This window comes from Heterocephalus glaber, unplaced genomic scaffold, assembly GCF_053883595.1.
Source record: "Heterocephalus glaber isolate CG9 unplaced genomic scaffold, H.glaber_assembly_v1.0 deba00001532, whole genome shotgun sequence".
Lineage (NCBI taxonomy): Eukaryota > Metazoa > Chordata > Mammalia > Rodentia > Bathyergidae > Heterocephalus > Heterocephalus glaber.
In genome coordinates this window covers 24840897-24861521 of record NW_028258330.1, presented here as the reverse complement: position 1 = coordinate 24861521, position 20625 = coordinate 24840897, and the positions used below count along the sequence as shown (strand labels likewise).

The 20625-nt window shown below is 44.5% G+C and overlaps 1 protein-coding gene across 14 annotated transcripts in view; it reads right to left on the bottom strand.

Annotated features, from left to right (window-relative positions):
* Positions 1-1654: 1654 nt before the first annotated feature.
* Cbfa2t2 (CBFA2/RUNX1 partner transcriptional co-repressor 2) overlaps positions 1655-20625 on the bottom strand; it is a 134954-nt gene continuing 115983 nt past the window's right edge. For 10 of the 14 annotated variants that reach the window (XM_087188878.1, XM_021246784.2, XM_021246781.2 and 7 more), the window contains 3 exons: positions 16205-16273; positions 12960-13150; positions 1655-6836 (listed from right to left, as the gene is read on the bottom strand). In XM_087188878.1, the coding sequence (XP_087045004.1) occupies positions 6537-6836; positions 12960-13150; positions 16205-16273 (560 nt within the window). In that variant the 3' untranslated portion in view covers positions 1655-6536. The remainder of the gene's footprint in view (positions 6837-12959; positions 13151-16204; positions 16274-20625) is intronic. The other 4 variants (XM_021246782.2, XM_004867939.4, XM_087188880.1 and 1 more) reach the window with 2 other exon arrangements.

The window sequence follows — 20625 nt, the reverse complement described above, 5'->3', positions numbered from 1 at the left end:
ACTGCCTCATACACAGAGCTCTTTTGCTAAGGCGACGGTTCCACCACTGGGCTCCTGTCATTGCTCTTGGTGGGGTGAGATGCAGCCCAACTGAGAAAGGCTAGTGGCTGCACTACCTACATGGAAGATCACACAGCCAAGTCCCCACATTGTCCCTGCGAAACAAGGCCACCAGCCAGCCCTTCTCCCCACCCCACACCTGGTAATCAACGCCAAGTCTGCATTCTGGGAGGTTTGGGAACCTGGTAATGCCAATAAGCCCCTTCCTTGGGCAGGGCCACTCTGGAAAGGCGGGGTGGAGGGCAGAGGGCACTGAAAAGTATTCCAGCAACAGGTATGAGGCTGGGACCAGGGCTTGGGAAGCAAAGCCCAGCTCACTAGCTCGTTAAGCAGACAGCCAAGACTACACAATATGCAGTCACGTCCGCACCAATCTCAGGGCCACAGTAAGTACACCATCTACCTGTAGCCTGGAGAGGCACTGTAAGATGCTGGCTTCCAGTGAAGGCAAACACTTTCAAGAATGCAAGAAATGCTCACTAGTAGAAATTCCACTTGGGAAAATTATCCTAAGGAAATAAGGGACTCAGAAGATGTTCACATCAGTAAGTCATACGTGGAGGAAGTGGAAGCAGTCCAGTTGTGAGAGAAAGTATGAAGAAAATTATGGCCTCAAGTGATGCCACCATTTAGCAAATAAATGTAAAGGTAACAGTGAAATTACTTATGGTTCAGGGCCAGGGATTTAGCTCAGTGGTTCCGACACCTGGCTCACAAGTGCAAAGTCCTGAGTTCGATCCCCAGTAACCCCCCCCAAAATTACTTATGGTTTAACATAAGTGCAAAAAGGACAAATACTAACAAGTCCAAGTATATTAATGAGTATCAAAATTTCATAAGCTGGGTGTCGTGGCTCACATCTATAATCTCATTACTTGGGAGGGTGAGGCAGGATTGCTGAGACTTCGAGGCCAGCGTGGGCTACATAGTGAGTTCAAGGCCAGCTTGCACTACAAAGTGAGCCTGTCTCAAAAAACCAAAACCAGGGGCTGGAGATTTAGCTCAGTGGTTCCGCCACCTGGGTCACAAGCGCAAGGTCCAGAGTTCGATCCCTGGTACCAAAAACAACAACAACAACAACAACAACAAAACAAAAACAAACAAAACAAAGAAACATCACACAAAAAAATCACTTAAAGCCAGGAATGGTAGTGCATGGCTGTAATCCCATCTACTCAGAAAGATGAGGTAGGATTGCAGGTTCCAGTCAAGCTTGGGTAATTCGGCAAAGAACTTTGTCTCAAAGTAAAATGGGGAGTGTAGCTCAGTGGTAGAACACTTGCCTTGTTCAAGGCCCTGGGTTCCACCCCCAGCTCCTCACCCCAATCACTTGGCAGTGGGAAAACAAGGAACCTGGAGCGTCTCAGATGGCGATGGCACATGACTGGCAGCGTTGTCACCCCCTCCCACAGCCCATGGTTGCAGGCCCTGTAGGGCTGTAGGTAGGAGCCATCTTCTGCTTTCTGCTTTCAGGCCCCTGATGCTCTTTAGACCACAGAAGGAACAGTTAGAGCCCCTCTCCCAGAAGACTTGGGAACCAGGGGGAGGGGACATAATACCTTCCCTCCCAGGGTCAGTCTAGCTTGAGTCAGAAAAGGAATATAGCCTTTTATTGACTACTTTCAGTAGAACAAACTAAATACATATATAATGGTTTTGGTTCATTTATACAGTACATTAAATAAGTTATGCACAGAGTTAAGTAACAAAACTTCCTATCAAAGTAAAATGATAAAGCACAGAAAAACCGGACTCTAATGCATCCTGTGGGTGGTTTGACATTCATCACCCTCCTTTGAAAACCACTTGTGGAGGCTCAGTTTTGTCTTTATTGACACTATTGGTTTTTTTTACAGACGAAGTCTTTGTGGCCTCTCAGGAATTCTGAAAGCCACGTAAGTGGACTGAAGGCCTTTTAGCCAAACAGCCCTTTCACTGAATGCTTATTGCTGCTTCTTCTCTCTGCTGACTCCAAGGCAGGGACAGGGCTGCCCCAAGACACCAGCTGCAATGCCCTATTTGGTATAAGCATCAATGAAAGTATACACTGGGCAGCTGGAGGTCTGACCAGACCAGTTCTGCATGAGAAATGCCATCTTGGGGCTGTGGAGGGTAGGTGAATTGTCAAATCAGGCTTTCAGACCTCCCAACCCTCTCCTACCTCATGGTGGGAAAGGTCACCTGCTCCATTGTCTTTGGAAGTGAGCATGTCAAATGCCCAGGGGCAAGAGGCAGGTAGCCAACATTTTGGTTTCACAAGAACTACTCTCAAGAGTCAGAAGGGACCTGCCTACCAGCTGGCCAAGTACCCAGCCCAGCCAGGGCAGGGATCTTCTCTGACAGCTGGCCATCTGGCCTATGCTGGAACAGCCAAAGTCTTTCTCACATTTGGTTCAAACGTGCCACCACTCAGTTCTCTGCAAAGAACTAAAAACCATCTAAGAAAGTTGGCTTGGTCTCCTGATCAGGGAGCCTGGACACAATGGTTCTAGTTCAGCTCTGAAGAAAGGCTCCAAGTTGTGTCCTATTTGGAATGATTTCTTTAATCTTCAGCCTTTCTTCAGTTTCAAGGACAAATGGCCATCTGGTCATTCTTTATGCTTTCTGCCTGTAGAACTCACTACCACACAGTTCCAATTGTGCTGCTGAACCTTCGAACACATTTGCGGAGCTATCTTCCAGAACTACCTACATCCTTTGTGAGCAGGTGACAAGGCTGGGGATCACGTCAACTTTGGGACAGGACTGTACAAAGCAAAATGTTGACTTGCCAATGGTGACGAACTCTTGGGGGGCCAACTGGACCAGATGGGCAAAGGAGCCCATACTGCAGAGGGCAGCAGCTAATGCCAAGTGCAGACCAGTCACTGGCAAGTGTATCTGGTTTCCAGATGCAGATCCATTGGCAGACATGACTCCACACAATTCCCTAGGAAAGGTCAACCCAACCTGTGCTTACCTGAGATCTGCTGAGGCTTCAGCCCTGGAGATGCAGGGAATCTCAAAGGTAGAGTCTCACACCTTGCAGGGTGGACTGCCTGTTTCCAAGCAGGTGGCCTTGAAGTTCTTCCCCACTGCACAAGGCATGGTGCAGCCAAGTGGGGAGCCAGAGCACAAAGGAAGATGGGAATACCCTGCCTTCAAGCATCCCTCAGGACATTTGTTTTTTTGAGATAGGGTCTCACTATGTAGTTTAGCTGGTCTTGAACTCACTAGGTTACCCAGGATGGCCTCAAACTTGCTGTGATTCTCCTGCCTCAGCCTCCCAAGTGCTAGGATTACAGGTGTGCTACCACACCTAGCCCCTTGGGACATATAAAGATGGCTCCCGATTTGGCTAGCTTTGGAGTTCTCTGGTTCCTGCAGCCAGTCCTCACTTAGCAGGGGACTAGGAAGTCCCTCTACTCATCATTGTCCCTCAGTGGGTGATGGTGAGCACTGGCCTCACACTCCAGAGATGCTCTTTGCTTTGGGTTTCTAGGATACTATCGAAGAGCCCGAGACTGACCTGCCACCCTTGTGCCACTCCCCAACCTATAAGAAAATGGGCTCTGAGTAGCCTGATTATTCTGATGCTTTTGCTTTTAAATCCTAGTGTAGGTGAGTGTGTGAAGCCTTTGGATCTACTCCTAACCTTGTAGCTGGAGTGGCACCAGCAGAACTGGAGACCAAATGGGGAAGCTGGTCCTCCTCCTGGCTGGGGAGTGAAGAGAATTTGGGAATCACATTGAAAAGGATTCTTTTAATTTTGAAGACAAACCTCTGGACAGATGCCCAAGTGACATGTGTGTGACCTGACCAGGAGTAGCACAAGAGGCCTGAGAGCTCAACTTTGTGGACACTGCTCAGGCCTACAGGGGCTTCTAGGTAGCATACAAGTAAAGCAGTCTAGAACAGCCTTTCAAACTTTCAAACAAAAACTAGACCTATAGCTCACAAAAGTAGGGCAGGCCCTGGACCCTAAATCTTAACTGAAGAAATTGGCCTTGATCCCTGGTAAGTATTATTTTGTTGGTTTTGGCTCTTTATTCCAACCAATTAAAAACCTGAGCATTTTTGGCTGGTCATGGGGCCAGTTAAGATTTAGAAAACCATGGGCCTGGGCCGGGGATTTAGCTCAGTGGTTTTGCTGCCTGCTGCGCAAGCTCAAGGACCCAAGTTCGATCCCCGGTATCAAAAAAACCCCCAAACAAACCCCAAAACATTTAGAAAACCTAAGATGTTCATTCAAATTCCTGATGAAAAAACAGCAAACTAGGGACAGATCCAGTGTACCCAGTAAGACACCTTCTTGCTCTAACTGATTTAGACATTCCCTGGTGTTCTTAGGAGATACACATGTGTTATGGCCAAGTGCTGTCCGGGCACTGACTCCATGCCTGGTAAAGCCAGGCTTCTCCCAGCTGCTGAGGCTCTAGAAGGCAGGGAGCTGGGGAGGTCCAGCTGTGCCTGGAGAATGGAAGACAGAGGGTCTTAGGTGTTCCCTGGCAAAGCAACACCATTCTCTATTCTTTCTCTGAGTTCCTTACCTTAGGCAACGGAAATCTAAGTATTTTACAGGTGCCTTAGCTGGGTATGGTGGTATACTTCTGTAATCCCAGCACTGGGGAGAGGCTGAGACAGGAGGACTGCTGCATGTTTGAGGCCAGCCTGAATTACAATAGTTGAGACCCCATCTCAAAAAAACTCAAAAAATAAAGGTGTCTTGTATTGAGTTGTGTTTCCCCTCTCCCCTTTTTGAGCAGTACTGGGGATTGAAGCTACAGCCTTCACACAGCTACATCCGCACGTGTCCCCCTTTTTAAAATTCTGAGACAGGATCTCACTAAATTGCTGAATCGCCCAGCACAGGCTCAAACTTGAAATCCTTCTGCCTCAGCATCTCAGGGCTGGGATTAGGATTACAGGCATGGACCACAATACCCTTCTCCAAGTTTCTTTGTAAAATTGAAAATCCTTGGTCAAAGTATATCGGGGACTTAAGTTTTTAGAGACACACCTGTATGCAAGGAAAATGCCACCTGTGTCGATCCCATTCCTTTAAGGAACGGAGCTTTTACTTCAGACTCAGTCTGTGCACTGAGGGCAGTGATCAGATCGTGGCTTTCACAGGCCAGCAGGGGCAGAGCCACCAACTCACCCTAACTACCTCCACGGGGTAGGACCCTAGGTTCCCTAAATGGCAGGGATGTGTATGAGACAGTGCCCAAACACTCTGCAAGGGTACAGTAAAATCATGTTTGGACAGCCAAGTAAGTAGCTAGAAAAATCCCTGGAAATGGGAATAAAAATTTGTCAGCCTTCTACAAATGGTTCCCACACTTCAAAGAACCTTTCTGAGCTCAGGGGAAAGGTTTCAGAAAACCTAAGGGAAATTGTGTGCTTGAAAATGAATCAATGCAGCAGGTAGAAGGCTATGAAACCACGAGGTCTGAGGGATTCCTTCAGGTCCAGGGTTACTACTCAGATGAAACCAGGCCTTGACAAGTGGGGCAAGTCCTGCTGACACACTACAGCACATCAGCGGGACAACTGTAGCCTACGGGGCCAAACAGAGCCGATGGGCAGAAGACGTCATGGTGATCCAGACGTGGTCTGAGAGATAGAAGAACAAAGAACAAGATGACTAGGCAAACAGTCAAGCAGTGGCAGAGGGTTCTGCATTTCCAAGAGATGATCCACTCAGTAACTGGATGTTGCTAGTCTGGCCAACATGCTCAGAGAGAAAAGACTAACACAAAGGAGTCTCTTTCTCTCTCAGATCAATCCATGTGCTGAAAATTAACTTCTGCACAAGCAAAATCAAGTGAGGGAGGGTACAAAAATGGGTTCCAAACTAAAGTAGCCAGTTGGGTTGGAAAATCTTGTCCAAAATGATCTGTGATGTGTGGGGAAGATTTATTTCTTTTTATTATTATGGTGTTTTTATTAAAGTGGTAGTTTCTTTCCTATTGTTTCTGAGCATCTTAACAGGTTGGAACAGCAGGGTTGAGAAGGGAGTCCTGAGTACTGCTTCTGCCTACCCAAGTCCCCAAGAGGCCAATCAGCGTCACCTGCTGAGGGTGGAAATGGGGTTCAAGGAACTGTTCAAGAGGGAAGGGGGCCTCCTCCTCAGTCTGCTGCCAGCCTGGCTGGTCACATTGATAGTCTGTTGACTCATGGAGGCAGGGTGAGCTGGTGGTCTACACAGCCAAGGGCTGGCTTTGCCAGCTTCAGTGGGAGAGGAGCACACTAGGAAAGCCATGGAGGAGACAGCTCAGGCAGGCTGCCTTTGTGCAGAGAGCATGGCACACTACTTCCACCAAGGACACAGATGGAAAGTTCCAGGGAGGTGGGGTGGGGCCCACACTGCTTGGATGAGTCCTGTCGCTGCTTCATTTCCTATGGATGATCCAACAGCTACATGCTCCAATAGCCAACCCCCATGCAAAGATCTGTTGTGTGGAGGGGTCATCAGGGTCAGTGGAGTGTGGGGCTCAGAGTCCATTGGTGTCGATGGCTGTCACAGAGGCAGGTGTTGAGGAACGTGAGGTGGTGGCTGAGGTCTTGTCCAGGGCTGGGCTGGGCACGCTGCAGTCAGTGGACCTGGCTGAGGAGCCCCTCCCTCCGGGCAGCAGCGGTCGGCTCTGGCTGTGGGGACTCTGACCATGAAGGCTCTGGCCGCAGAGGCGGTGGTGCCGCTCCCAGTCCTTGTGTTGGCAGAAAGAGCCACAGTACCTCGCAATATTGCAGCCACTGCATGTCTCGCTGGCTTTGCGGCCACAGTTCCAGCAATTCTGCAAAACAAGAGGCATAGGTTAGTGGTTGCTAGGAACAAGCTGTAGACTCATTTGTCACTCATCACTTACATGGTAAAGCAGGGGCTTGAAGCTACCTACCTGCAGCTGAAATCTGCCTTTCCTGCTGTTTAACCATGGAACCCCCTCTCCCCCCAGTACCTGTACAACAGGAAAACTACTCATAGGACAGTGAGATAGGAGCATATTTGAAGACGCCTTCCCCAGCACCAGCCTGGGCAGGGTGGTCCTTATTGCCTGCATAAGGCATAGACTCATTTTTTGGGGGGCTCTTATTTTAATCCTCAGAGACCAAACCAAACTCCCAGGGTCCCTCTGCCACAGGTATCATCCTAAGATCACATATCCATTCATATGCTTGAATATTTTCTCTTGCTCCTCCCATTAAAGGAACAGTTATTACTGTTTTTATTGATAATATCTAATCTTTTTGTTTTGACTTTTTTTTTGGTACCAGGGATTGAACTCAGGACCTTTCGCTTGCGAGGCAGGTGGTGGCACCACTGAGCTAAATCCCAGGCTAATATCTGATCTTTTAACAAAGAGTTTTAAAGGAATATAGGCAAAGCTACTTTTCCAAAATGTCATCTGCCAAAGAAGTAGAATGTGTAAAGAGAAGGTAATTGGATGTGCTCCTTCCTTTGTCCTAGGTGCCTGTTTCTTTTGCTGACTTGACTATTCATACATGGGGTGGTATTGGGAAAATTGTAGGCCTGTCCCCAGGGGTACTGCACACTCAGGGCCCTAAAAGTTCAGCTCTGGGAGTTTTCTCACTACCTGTATTTTCTCATAATGGGGCAGGTTCCCCATTATGGCCCAGCAGAAACCACTGGGACACTGCATCAGTTCAGAATGCTTGAATTCTATTACAGAAGGCAGGATCCAAGTGAGGCTTGGTGACAGCTCGAAGTAGCAGCCATAAAAGCAACAGTAGAAATAGTCAGGGAACAGATAACATGATGTCTCCCCAAGTCAGCTAAGAGGAATAACTGAGAATAAATGTGGGCACAGTGCAGCGGCCACTATGGGCTCTAAGACGATTCTGCCCCTGACATGAGAGTCTGCACCCAAGTGCTCCAGGACCCACTGCTAAGGAAAAAGCTTTACAGCACTGCCCAGGTGCAGCCACTGGGAAGGACCTGGTAGCCAGTCTTCTTGTCCACAAGAATGTTACAACAACAGAAGCCAATCAGAGGCCTGGCTGTGGTAGTGTGCAGTAAAGAAAGACCCCTGTCCACCCTATGAACAGAATGAGAAACGACAGGACTTTGGGGGCCCCTGGGCCACCTCTTGCACTGTACAGATGGGAAAACTGAGGGCCAGATGTGCTAAGGTTATGAAATGATCAAGGGCCTGTGCAAAGTCTGGGACCTGAAACTCCCGATGCTGCAACACTCTCTGTACAAGTATGGTCTCAAACCACATTAAGACAACTTCAGATTCCCTTCTAACACAGGCTTCCCAGTAAACACACTCTAGGGACCATCGAAACTTGCAAACACCAACACCAGGTGAATAAAATGGAGATGTGGGCTGGGGATTTAGCTGGGGATTTAGTGGTTCTGCCACCTGCCTCACAAGCAAAAGGACCCGAGTTCGATCCCCAGTACCAAAAAAACAAAACAAAACAAAACAAATAAAATGGAGATGTAATTCTTAGGCTACGTTAACAGGCCCTCCAGCAAACTGTCTTCTAGAGAATTCCCTTCTGTCCAGTCCAGTAAGATGCCTCCCAACAATGCTTGGGCAGAAGTGCATTGTCACTTATGGGGCAGAAGCCAGCTGCTACCCACACACACTGCTGCCAAAAGGATGTGTAAGACTCACCTCCCTCAGTCAGTCTGCAAGAGCATCTTAGAACTGGATCCACAGCTAGGCACAGTAGTGCACACTACTTGTAATCCCATCACTTAGGGAAGTGGAGTCAGGAAGATGGTAAGTTCAAGTCCTGCCTCGACAACTTAGAGAGACCTTATCTCAAACTTAAAAAGTATGTGTGGGGGTTAGGGGCTGGGGATATAGCTAAGTGGTGGAATACCTAGGTGTGGACAAAAAGAAAAAAAAATGAACTGGGTCAGAGTATCAAACCTCTGCTACTTTCATTCTGGCTGGCTGCCATTATTATTATTATTATTATTATTATTATTATTATTGGTACAGGGGATTGAACTCAGGACCTTGTGCTTGCAAGGCAGGCAGCAGAACCACTGAGCTAAATCCCCAGCCAATGCCATTATTTTTTTAAATGGCTTATTTCAAGATTTATGAAATACAGTAAAACAAAGTAAACAGCCTCCACAGAGGTAGGCTCATAGAAATCCAGGAATAATGTGGTTAGTATCTGAGGAGCCAGGGGTGAAAAGGACAGTTTCATGTTCTCCTCCTCTTGGTTTTCCGCTGACTTAACCAGGAGAGATTTTTATTTTTTTAATTTAAAATATTTTTAAAAAATTTATGGGACCAGGGATTGAAGTCAGGACCTTGTGCTTTTGAGGCAGGCACGGTGCCACTGAACTAAATCCCTGGCCCTTTTTAAAAAAAATAAATAAATAAAAGAAGACAATTTATTTGAAAGGGGGGGGCCATGCAGGGATTTAGCTCAGTGGCACTGCGCCTGAGTTCGATTCCTGGTACAAAAAAAAAAAAGGAGGAGGGAGGACAGACATGGCAGATAGGTACTCAGGATGAGTACGGATAATTGGAAAGTGAATTGCTCCAGGAGAGAATTTTTTGCCAAGATGTAAGACAAAGCTGGGTGGAGTGGCTGGTCCCTACAGTCCCAGATACTCAGGAGGCTGGGGTAGGAGGATCACTTGAGTCCAGGAATTCAAGGCCAGCCTGGACAACATAGTGAGAGCCTTCTTTAAAAAAAAAAATGTAAGACAAAAAATTGACTATTGTAGTCACTCTTAAATCAACCTTCCTCAAAGATGGAACCACAGTCTTGACAAAAAGACTGTGGTTAATGGGGAAAAGGTATAAACCTTAGCTGTGGGAACAGAAGTCAGAAATACGATTTCAATGACGAGCATGGTGGCGCACAACTGTAATCCCAGCACTCAGGAGGCTGGGGCAGGAGGATCACCATGAGTTTGAGGCCAACCAGGGCTACATAGTGAGTTCAAGTCCAGCCTGAGCTAAATAGCAAGACCCTGTCTCACACAAAAAAAGAAAGAATGAAAGGAAGAAAGAAAGATAGATGATTTCAACACTTCGTTTGACAGCTGGGTGTGCTGATGCATGCCTATAAACCCAGCACTCAGGAGGCTGAGGCAGGAGGATGGCCACGAAGAGGCCAGCCTGGGATACATAGTGAATTCAAGACCAGACTGAACTGCACAGTGAGACCCTGTCTTAAGAAACCAAAAATAAAAAAAAATAAAATAAAATAAAGGCCAGGGATTTAGCTCCACGGTTCTGGCACCTGCCTCGTAAGCGCAAGGTCCCAAATTCGATCCCCAGTACCAAAAATACCCCTAAAAAACAAAACTTCCTTTGTCAAGCAGGGAGCATCAGTTATGTCAGCATTACTCTAAGTAGGGCGCAGGACCCACCTATGGTATATCAGAACTCTCAGGGCTTAGCTGGATATGGTGGTGCCTGCCTGTAATGCCAGCACTTGGGAGGCTGAGGCAGGAGGATCACTGAGTACAAGGCCAGCCTGAGCTATACAGTGAGTTCAAGATCAGCCTAAACTACATAGGGAAACTATGTCTCAAAAAACAAACCCCCAAACTACAAGGACTTGTCAAAACTCTTGGGACCAAATATAATCATTATGTAGTATAAACACATACTAATAAAAAGAAAAATAAAAAAAATCCCTGGGACCTATCTTAGACCTCCCTGACCTCACTGCAATTTTGGCGCAGAGAAGAAAGAACCCCCATTTCACGGTTGGTTGCTAACCCATTATGTTTGTCAGGAAAGTAGAGGAGACAAAACAAGCCCCATAGCAGAGACAAGGAGACCTCTTACTGTCCCTCCACCCCCAGGCACTATAGGGAGAAGCTGGGTCTGGTCTGGGCCTGTGCTGTGTGAGGAGCTGCCACAGCATTGCCTTGTTTTGGGGGGTTTTTTTTGATACCAGGGATCGAACTCCTGTCCTTGTGCTTGCAGGGCAGGCATCGGAAACACTGAGCTAAATCCCCGGCCCAGCATTGCCTTGTTTTACTTTTCTAAAAACTATGAAGCCAAGGGCAGGGGCTGTGACCTGCATGGTACAGAGAAGGAGGCTGGCTCCTTGAGGGTGCACTGCCACTGTGAGGGGAGGCTTGGACTCCCCTCTAGTCTTAGGGGTTTCCAACCTCTAGTCCTTCCCCACACTAGACAGCAGCTTCTCACAAAATGAAGGAGAAACTCCAGGGACATATGTTAAACATCAAGAATTTTCTAGATGAAATGGAGAAGAATCACCCATCCTGGTCCAACACAAACTCAATGAAAAATCAGCCCCTCTGTCCTTGTCGTATTTTGGAAAGCAAGCTTGCTCGGATAGATGCTGGCAAGCACTTCACCTGCCCCCCACTTGGTGAACTGTTTATAATTAACTGTTAATGTATATAATGTACAGTTAACTGTTTTTAATTACAGTTTCTTAAAGGCACAATCCTCTAAATGGAGAGCTGGGTCTTAAGCCTACACAGGCCAGATCCAGAACTCATCTTCTTAGCCAAGGCCACATTCCTTCTTTGGACACTGACACAGTTAAACACAAAGGGCTGCAAGTTTGATCCTCGGTACCAAAAAAACAAAAAAACAACAAAGGGCTGGGAATATAGCCCAATGGTACAATGCTTGTCTGGAATGCAAGAGTCCCTTATGTTGTTCAACCTACACACACACACACACACACACACACACACACACACACACACACACACACACACACACACACACACACACACACACACACACACACACACACACACAGAGCACAGATATAAAATTAGATAAACAGGCAAATGTAGGTATTGATACAAATGGCTATAAATACAGAAACACAGGAACAGTAGAAGATATATCTAGGCTCAAAAGCAATTCGAAAGCTGCACATTCAGGAGGATCCCAAGCTCAAGTCCAGCCTGAACAACTTAGAGACTATCACAAAAAGAAAAAAGTAAAAATATTAAAGGGCTGAGATTGTAGCTCAGTGTGAAGACCCTGGGTTCAATACCCAGTATCTCAAAAATAGCCCCCCCCCCAATTCTATAGGAAAAGTTGGGAAAAGAAAAAAGGAGATGTTTGAAGGAACTGTATTTCAACATTCATAGTATCTTCCTTAGAGTGCCACCATAATGCATGTTAACACATCCTCTGTGACAGCATAGGACATTTAGGCCATTTTTATCTTTACATAATCACGTTTGGTATTATTATACTGAAGTGGATCATTTAAATATGATGAGAATATAAAATTCTATTCATTCATTCCTTTATTTAAAGACAAGGTCTCACTATGTAGTTCAGGCTGGTCTTAAACTCATTATGTAGCCCAGGCTGGCCTCAAAACTCAGAGCGATCCTCCTGCTTTGGCCTCCTAAGTGCTGGGATTACAGGTCTGTGCCACCATCTTCACCATTCTGTTGTTTATTTAAAAATAAAAAACCATCTGGTCTCAGTGACACATGCTTGTAATACCAGCACTCTGGGAGGGTGATGCAAGAAGACCACAAATTTGAGCCCAATCTGGGCAACTCAGCATGACCTTGTCTCAAAACTAAAATAACAGGCCGGGGATTTAGCTCAGTGGTTCCGCCACCTGCCATGCAAGTCCAAGGTCCCAAGTTCGATCCCCAGTATGAAAAACAAACAAACAAACCTAAAATAACAAATAAACAAATACCCCCAAACCAAAAGCCAAACCCCTAAACTCCATATATATATATATATATATATATATGTATGTATGTATGCACGTAGTGTGTGTATAGATATATGCATATGTTTACGTATATATGACGTATATGTGACAGTCACTCATCAGACTGGTATGTAGAGTCCCAAAGTGAAAACTAAAACATCGGGCCCAGCACTGAGGTAAGTAGTGGGTGTGCTCCCTCAGCTGGCAGCCTCAGCCCCAGGACCTAACAGAGCTCTGACCTCCGTGGACTCCTCTTGCTCATTGATGACGAGGAAGGCATCCTCTGCAGCCTGTCGTTTGACATCTGCTATGGTTTGCTCCATTCGAGCTCTCTCTGTTGCAATCACTTCGAAAGCTTTTTGCTCAGCCTCAGCAACAGCCTTCTGTACTTCAGACATGGCCTGAATTTTCACTTTATTCACAGCTTCTTCTAGAAGAAAGTGACAGTAAAATCACCTGGCCGAGAAATCTTTCCCTTCCCACCCTACAGCATTTCTAAGAATGGAGAGAGTGGAAATAAGATATGTAGGTGTGAACACATGGTATATGCATACACACTTATTCTCACAGTTGTGCTGTTCATTTGTACAGTCATGTGTTAGACATGAAGACTAAGGTGGCCACTGTGCTAGGGCTGGGGATACATAGGTAATTACACATTATCCACCCTCTCCTGTTGGTGATCAAATTATAACAGTGGCTTAGGTGCCATCATACATGACACTAAAATAGGAGAGTTCCATGGAGAAAAGAGGTCAACTCTACAAGGGCAGGGAAAGATTAAAGAAATATGTTTTGGTGGAGATGGTAGGTGGAAATGAAGTTTATTGGAAAAGTCTCGCACAGCTTCTTTTTGGCCTTATTAGCTAAACAAAATGTGAATCCTCTAAAGCTGTGGTGGTGAACCTATGACACGAGTGCCAAGGTGGACTATCTGTATCACTGAAAGCTCTAAAAGACTGGTGGTCTCTGCCCCAAAGTATTCCATGCAAGAAGAAAAAGAGTAACTGGGAGGTTGGAGCAGCGATTCTGCTGGCAGAGATTCTGAATTTATGGAGAAGCAAGTAGCACCCAGAAAAGGAAGTGTCAGAAGAAAGGTGGTAGCACTGAAGGGTCTGGATGTGAAGGTAAAGGAGAATGGTAGTGCTGGGCAATGAATGGCAATATGCAGAAAGCTGGTGTGGAAGCAAATGAGATGGTTGAGATGGAGCACAGTAGAGAAACTTGGGGCTGAAGATACAAACTTCAGAAGGCTGCCAGGAACCCTGGGGTTGCAAACTCTGGCCCATCTTCATCCCTTTGCTTGGTTTCTGATCACTTCCTTCCATCCCATCATGCTGCTCAGCCCAATGAAAATGTGAAAAACCTCCCACAAGTGTACAACACAAGATAACCCAGATTCCTAAGGAACTCCCTTATAGCTTGGCTCTTGCACACAACTCAGACTCAAAGAAAGTTGAAACAATGTTCTAGGCTACTGTGCTAGAACTTTCTATCTTACTGCAGCAGCCTTAAGAAAAGAAAGTCTTGGGCCAGGGATTTAGCTCACTGGGGCCGTGCCTGCCTTGAAACACAAAGTCCTGAGTTCAATCCCTGGTATGGGTGTGTGTGTGTGTGTGTGTGTGTGTGTTGACCCCAGGGGTCAAAGACTCCAGGTGTCTGCACAGGTCCACTATGGCCCACCGCAGTCACCCTCCCAGGCCTCTTGATATCACGTAGGTGTGAAATGTCACTTACTGAGCCTACAGGACCATGGCCTCTGATACATTTTATCTTCATAGCTTAAGGATGAAGCACTAAGAATCAATTTGGATATCTTCCTGGAAGCCATTTAAGACAACAGGGGCACTGCAGCATAGCAAGGATTCAGCTCTCTCAGTAGAGTAAGTTGGGCTCTTAACCATAGTTATTCAAGGTTCTTCCCAAGTAATCAAAGCCACTTATTTGAAGATCATGTACATGGTAATCTTTCTCTCTACCTTATGATTATCTTCATTTCCCACAATTCTATTCCATTTACTAACAATATAATCTACATTTTCTCATTTCCAATTGCATAGTTTTCAAAATTATTTTACATGGTAAAATAGTATTTTGTTGTGTAATCAAACTGTAAATTAATGTAACTACTCATAAATATTTGGGCATGTTCCAGGTTGCTTCTCCCTTACCCTGAGAATATACTAAATAATAATATACTTAAAACTTAAAATAATATACTTAAAACTTTTTGTGCTGGGGAGGATGGTGCTGAAAGACTAAACTCAGAGCCTGTCACATGCTAGGGAAACACTCAAAGACTGAGCTACACCCCATCACATATACAATTTGTATCATATACATTTATGTTTAAGTCTAGAACTTTTCCTTTTGGAAGGAAGCATGCAAAAGCATGAAAATGAAGAATTACAATTATTTAATGTGGATAATACTTAATTGCTTACATAAACCTCTGATGAATTAATCAGTCATCGACAAAGTAGTCTAAAATGGTGTCAATAACTGTATTTTAAGACTTTAAATGGTGCATGCCTGTAATCCTAGCATTCAGAAGGCTGAGGCAGGAGGATTGCCGAGAGTTCGAGGCCAGCCTGGGCTACATAATGAGTTCAAGACCAGCCTAAACTATATAGTGAGACCCTGTCTCAAGAAACAAAACAAAACAACAACAACAACAAAAGACTTCAGGGAGCTGCGGATGGTAGGTACACTTGTAATCTCACACTACGGAAGCTGAGGTATGAGGATTTTGAGTTCAAGGCCAGCCTGGCCTATTATAATGTAAGTTCATGGCTAGTCTGGACTACACAGTGAGACTCTGTCTCACAAAACAAAAACAAAGGGGCTGGGAATTTAGCTCAGTGGCACTGAGCCTGCCTTGCAAGTGCAAGGTACTGAGTTCAATCCCTGATACTGGAATAAAAAATCAAAATAAACAAATAAAAAAACTTTGGGAAAAGAAGGACAGTATTTGGATAAGGGTAACATTAATGATTTGGGGCTAGTTATATCCTTTATCTTATTGGAGCCGGCAGTCCTCACCCTCCTTTATTCTGGTAGAAGGCCTACCAAGAACAGTGTTTTTTTAAAAAATAGGGTGGGGGTGGGGGTGGGAAAAGCAGATGGATAAAGAACTGTGCCAAATGCAGAATGAAACAGATGTAGTGACAGAGTGTGAAGAGATCAGGCAGCAATGAATTAACTTATATCAAAAGGGAGAGAAGAGTTGGTTACTTCATGCCTCAGTGTGACCCAGTATAAGTGTGTAAAGGGACTAGAGGAAGCAATTCCAAACTCCTGACCTGCAAAGGAACGAGACAGGCAACCCAGGATAAGTTGGAGGGGGAGAAGTATGAACTAAGAACTCCATGAGGAGGAGCTTATTAGACAACCAAAGGGCTAGTTACCAACCTTTTCTCCCAGTATTTGTTCCCTGTTTGTACAAGCTAGTGAGTACATGCAGCCTATAAGCAGGCACACATACCTGTTTTCTTCCAGAACTCTACAGGTACATATCCTGTTCCTGGTCTACTGTTGAATTCCCGTTGAGAATCTGCAGCAGAGAGATAAAGACCACAGGGTCAGAAAGCTGTCTTTAACAGTTTTGGCTAGCATGCCTCTTCATGGTAGCTCCTCCTACACTGTAGGTTATTTTAATTTGGTTTTTTTTCCTCCCTTTTTCCTTGGCCCAAACTCACTTTACAAAGTCTGTTTTTCACTTACCGTTCAGTTTATTTTTCCTTCCTTTATTTTTTTTGTACTGGGGATCAAACTCGGGTCCTTGCGCTTGCAAGGCAGGTGGCAGAACCACTGAGTTAAATCCCTGGCCCCTCTTTCCTTTAATAAATGTGAAACTTTGCTACTGTTAAAAACAAAAAATTAAAATTTTATTTTATTTTTTCCAGTGTGGGGAATAAACCCAGGGTCTCACGCATGCTAGGTAATTGCTCTAGCAATGAGCTGTTCTCCAGCCCATGAGACAAAATTTTACTAGGTTTCTCACTCACCAGTTAAGACATTTAGTGCTAAAAATGTTCTAATAAGGGCTAACATCACATTATAAAATAATATACTCTACTTATTTATTTAGCATGTACTTCATGGTTTTGTGAGACAGGGTTTTTTTTTGGACGGAGAATTGAACTCAGGGCCTTGCATTTGTCAGGCAGGTGCAGTGCCGCTGAACTACATCCCCAGCCTGACAGGGTCTTGTTATGTAGTTCAGGCTGGCTTTGAACTCATGGCAATTCTTCTGCCTTAGCCTCCTGAGTGCTGAGGTTACAGGCGTGCACCATCGAGCCTGGCAATATTTTTTAATAGAAAATGACTCTGGGCCAGAGATTTAGCTCACTGGCACTGCACCTGTCTCACAAGCACAAGGTCCTGAGTTCCATCCTCAGGACCAAAAAAAAAAAAAAAAATTTTACTACTAAGTGTGAAAGCTAATTAATATAATTTAATGCTGCCAGTGCCTGAGTTGTACTTTCTCTGAGGTTTTTTTTTTTTTTAAAGCTCTGATAACATTAAAACTTTTGTGAGGGGCCAGGGATTTAGCGCAGTGGTTTTACTGCCTGCTGCGCAAGCACAAGGACCCGAGTTCGATCATCAGTACCAAAACAAAACAAAAAAACTTTTCTGAGAGTGGGCCATCACCATTACCAACAAGGAGAAAACAGAAGAACTTTCTTTTAACACAGATGAAGTTCTGCTCATGGGGCCATATGTCAAATATTTACCAGCCAAGAAAAAGACACTGGCTTTGGTCATCAGCACACCCTTGAGCATATCCTTTGCACCTACCCAGTCCTCAACATTTTATTTCGGATAGAAGTAATAGATGAGATGTCGTTTTTTTTTTTTTTTTTTTTTGGTACCAAGTATCAAACTCGGGACCTTGCGCTTGCAAGACAGGCGGTGGAACCACTGAGCTAAATCCCTGGCTAGGTGAGATGTTCTTGACCCTATAGATGTCTCATGGCCTGGAAGCTAGGGACATTTTCATTTAGTGTCCGAAAGCCACAAAGAAATAGTTTTTATACTCTAACCCCCAAAGAGAAGTTAGGACTGTCAATTGTTTCATTAAGAAAGCTAAAGCCTAGGAGGTTACTTTAATTTAACTGAAGACTACATAGCGCAAATAAATGGGTCACTAATAGGAAGATTCACAGTATTGTGGTTATATAGGAGAATGTGTAGTTTTTAGAAGAAATAGGGTGAAGCATTTAAAGGTAAGTGTCATGATGGTTTGGGAAGACTGTCCTACCTTTCCACCTAATTAGAAAGAGAGAAAGCAAATGTGGCAAAATCTTAAAACCTCATCAAGCCTGGTGGTGGTGCATGCCTGCAATCCCAGCACTCAGAAGGCTGAGGCAGGAGGACTGCTGGGAGTTCAAGGCCAGCCTGGGCTACATAGTGAATTCAAGACCAACCTGAACTATATAGTGAGACCCTATCTCAAAAAACAAGATACAAAACAAAAAAAAACACAAATAAAGGCATTTGAGTAATCACTATGATACTCTTTCAACATTTCTGTATTTGAAAATTTCAAAATAAAAAGTTGGGAAATAATACCTTTAGGAGCACAGAAAATTCTCTAAGACATTAATTTGTTAATAAATGAGACGATTAGCCACGTGTGGTGGCACACAGCTGTAATCCCTAGACTCTGGGTGAGGCAGGAGAACCCAAAGTTCAAGCCCAGTCTGGATAATTAGTGACTTAGTGAGACCCTGCCTCATAAAAACAAAATAAAACAACAACAACAACAACAAAAAACATCTAAAAGAAAGAGTTGGGGATGTTGCTCAGTTTAAAAGCCCTGGGTTCAATCCCCAGTACAGGAAAAAAAATCTTTTTCATCTTGCAGTACTGGGGACTGAACTGAGGCCTTGGTGCATTTTAGGAAAGCACTCTACCACTAAGCTAAATCCCTAGGATTTTTAAAATTTAAGAGACATCTTGCTTAGTTGTCCAAGCTGGCCTCAACCTTGAGATCCTCCCAAATAGCTGGGATTACAGGTATGAACCCCTACAAATGGCTGTTTATGAAAATTTATTTATTTAGCATTACTAGCGACTTCTCAGAGCTTTCACACTGAGCTATTTACCAGGCTTTTTACATTTTTTTTTTTTTAAAGAACCAGGTGGGGTGACATAAGCCTATAATCCCAGCACTCAAATTTCTAAATGTTTCCCTAAAAACAACTCTATGTTAGAAGCCTGACTTTCCAGAATGATTCTGCTGTTTGAACTAAAGTTTGCACTCTTAGAACTCTCAGTGTATAGCAAAGAACTTCCCAAAGAGAATACCATCTGTATGTACTCATTTTCCTGTCCACCTATCTCTATTACAGATTTGTACAGGGCACTGTTCTCAGGCTTCCAAGGAGAGTTTGAGGCCAGCCTGGGCTACACAGCAGGACCCTGTCTCAAAAATAAATAAATAAAATATTTAATTTTATTAATTAGTCACTAAATTAGTCAGGCTGAGCTTAAACTTGTGATCCTCCTGCCTCTGCCTTACAGAGTGCTAGAATTACAGGTGTGGGTCACGATGCCCAGCTATGAAATCTTTAATGATGTGAGAACACGCCCACTACTACATAAATTACGGTTTTAAAGAAACCAATACAAAACTGTAATACACTATTCTCAGCTATCTTTCAAAATTCCTGCGTGGGATGATGAAATAATAAATTCCTTATGTTTCTATATTTTCCACAATGGCCCACACAGCTTCACCGACAAACCTGTCTTCATAACTGCACTAAGAATTAAATGGTAATGTACATAAAGTAATGGTTCTCAACTTTAAGATCTCAGACCCCATCTCAGATCAATTAAATCAGAATTCCTAGAGGTGGGCCAGGGTATTGAGAGTTTTTCCAAGGTTCCTAAGTGATTTCTAATAGGCATGTGGGGAAAGCAATGATGAAAGTGCCCAGCTTAGAACTCAGCACCCTTGGTTAAAGCCTTCAAACCACACCAGCAACATCACCTGTAGATCATGTGTGTATTTCTTCTATTATAACTATGGCAAATCATTATTTTACTTTCAAAAATGGAAATCTTTTTTTTTTGGTGCTGGGGATAGAACTCAGGACCTTGCCCTTGTGAGGCTGGTGTGGTACCACTGAGCTAAATCCCTGGCCCCCAAAATGGAATTTTTTAAAGTAGAAATTATGGGCCAAGGATTTAGCTCAGTGGTTCCACCGGCTACCTTGCAAGCTCAAGGACCCGAGTTCGATCCCCAGTAATCAAAAAAAAAAAAAAAAAAAAGTAGAAATTAAAAAGCAGTAACAAGTATTTAACACTGTACATTTTAAGTTACTACTAAAAGTTCAATTATGAAGCCAGGTGTGGTGGTGCAGCCCTGTGATCCCCTGTGAGTTTGAGGGCAGCCTGGGCTACATAGTGAGTTCAAGGCCTGCCTAAATTAAATAGTAAGACCCTGTTTCAAAAGAAAGCAAAACAAAAAATTTAAATACTGAAATAGTGAATTTTTCAGGTCAGTGAGATCGCTGCTATGTTTAACAGAATGAGCTACTGTCATAAACAGAAATTTTGCCTTCAAGTCCCGTCGTCCCATCCCCCCCATCCCCCCCATCGGAAATCAAACTCAGGGCCTTGAGCTTGCAAGGCAGGTGTGCTGCCACTGAGCTAAATCCCCAGCCCAGGTTTTGTCTTTTTTGTAGTACTAGAGATTTGGGGGGGGGGGGGGACCAGGGGACAAACTCAGGATCTTGCTCTTGTGAGGTAGGTGCAGTACCACTGAGCTAAATCCCTGGCCCTATTACTGGAGATTTAACCCAGGGACTTCACACTGAGCTACATCCCAGCCCTTTTAAAAATTTATTTTGAGACAGGGTCTTGCTAAGACTCTAAACTGCCCAGGCTGGTTTA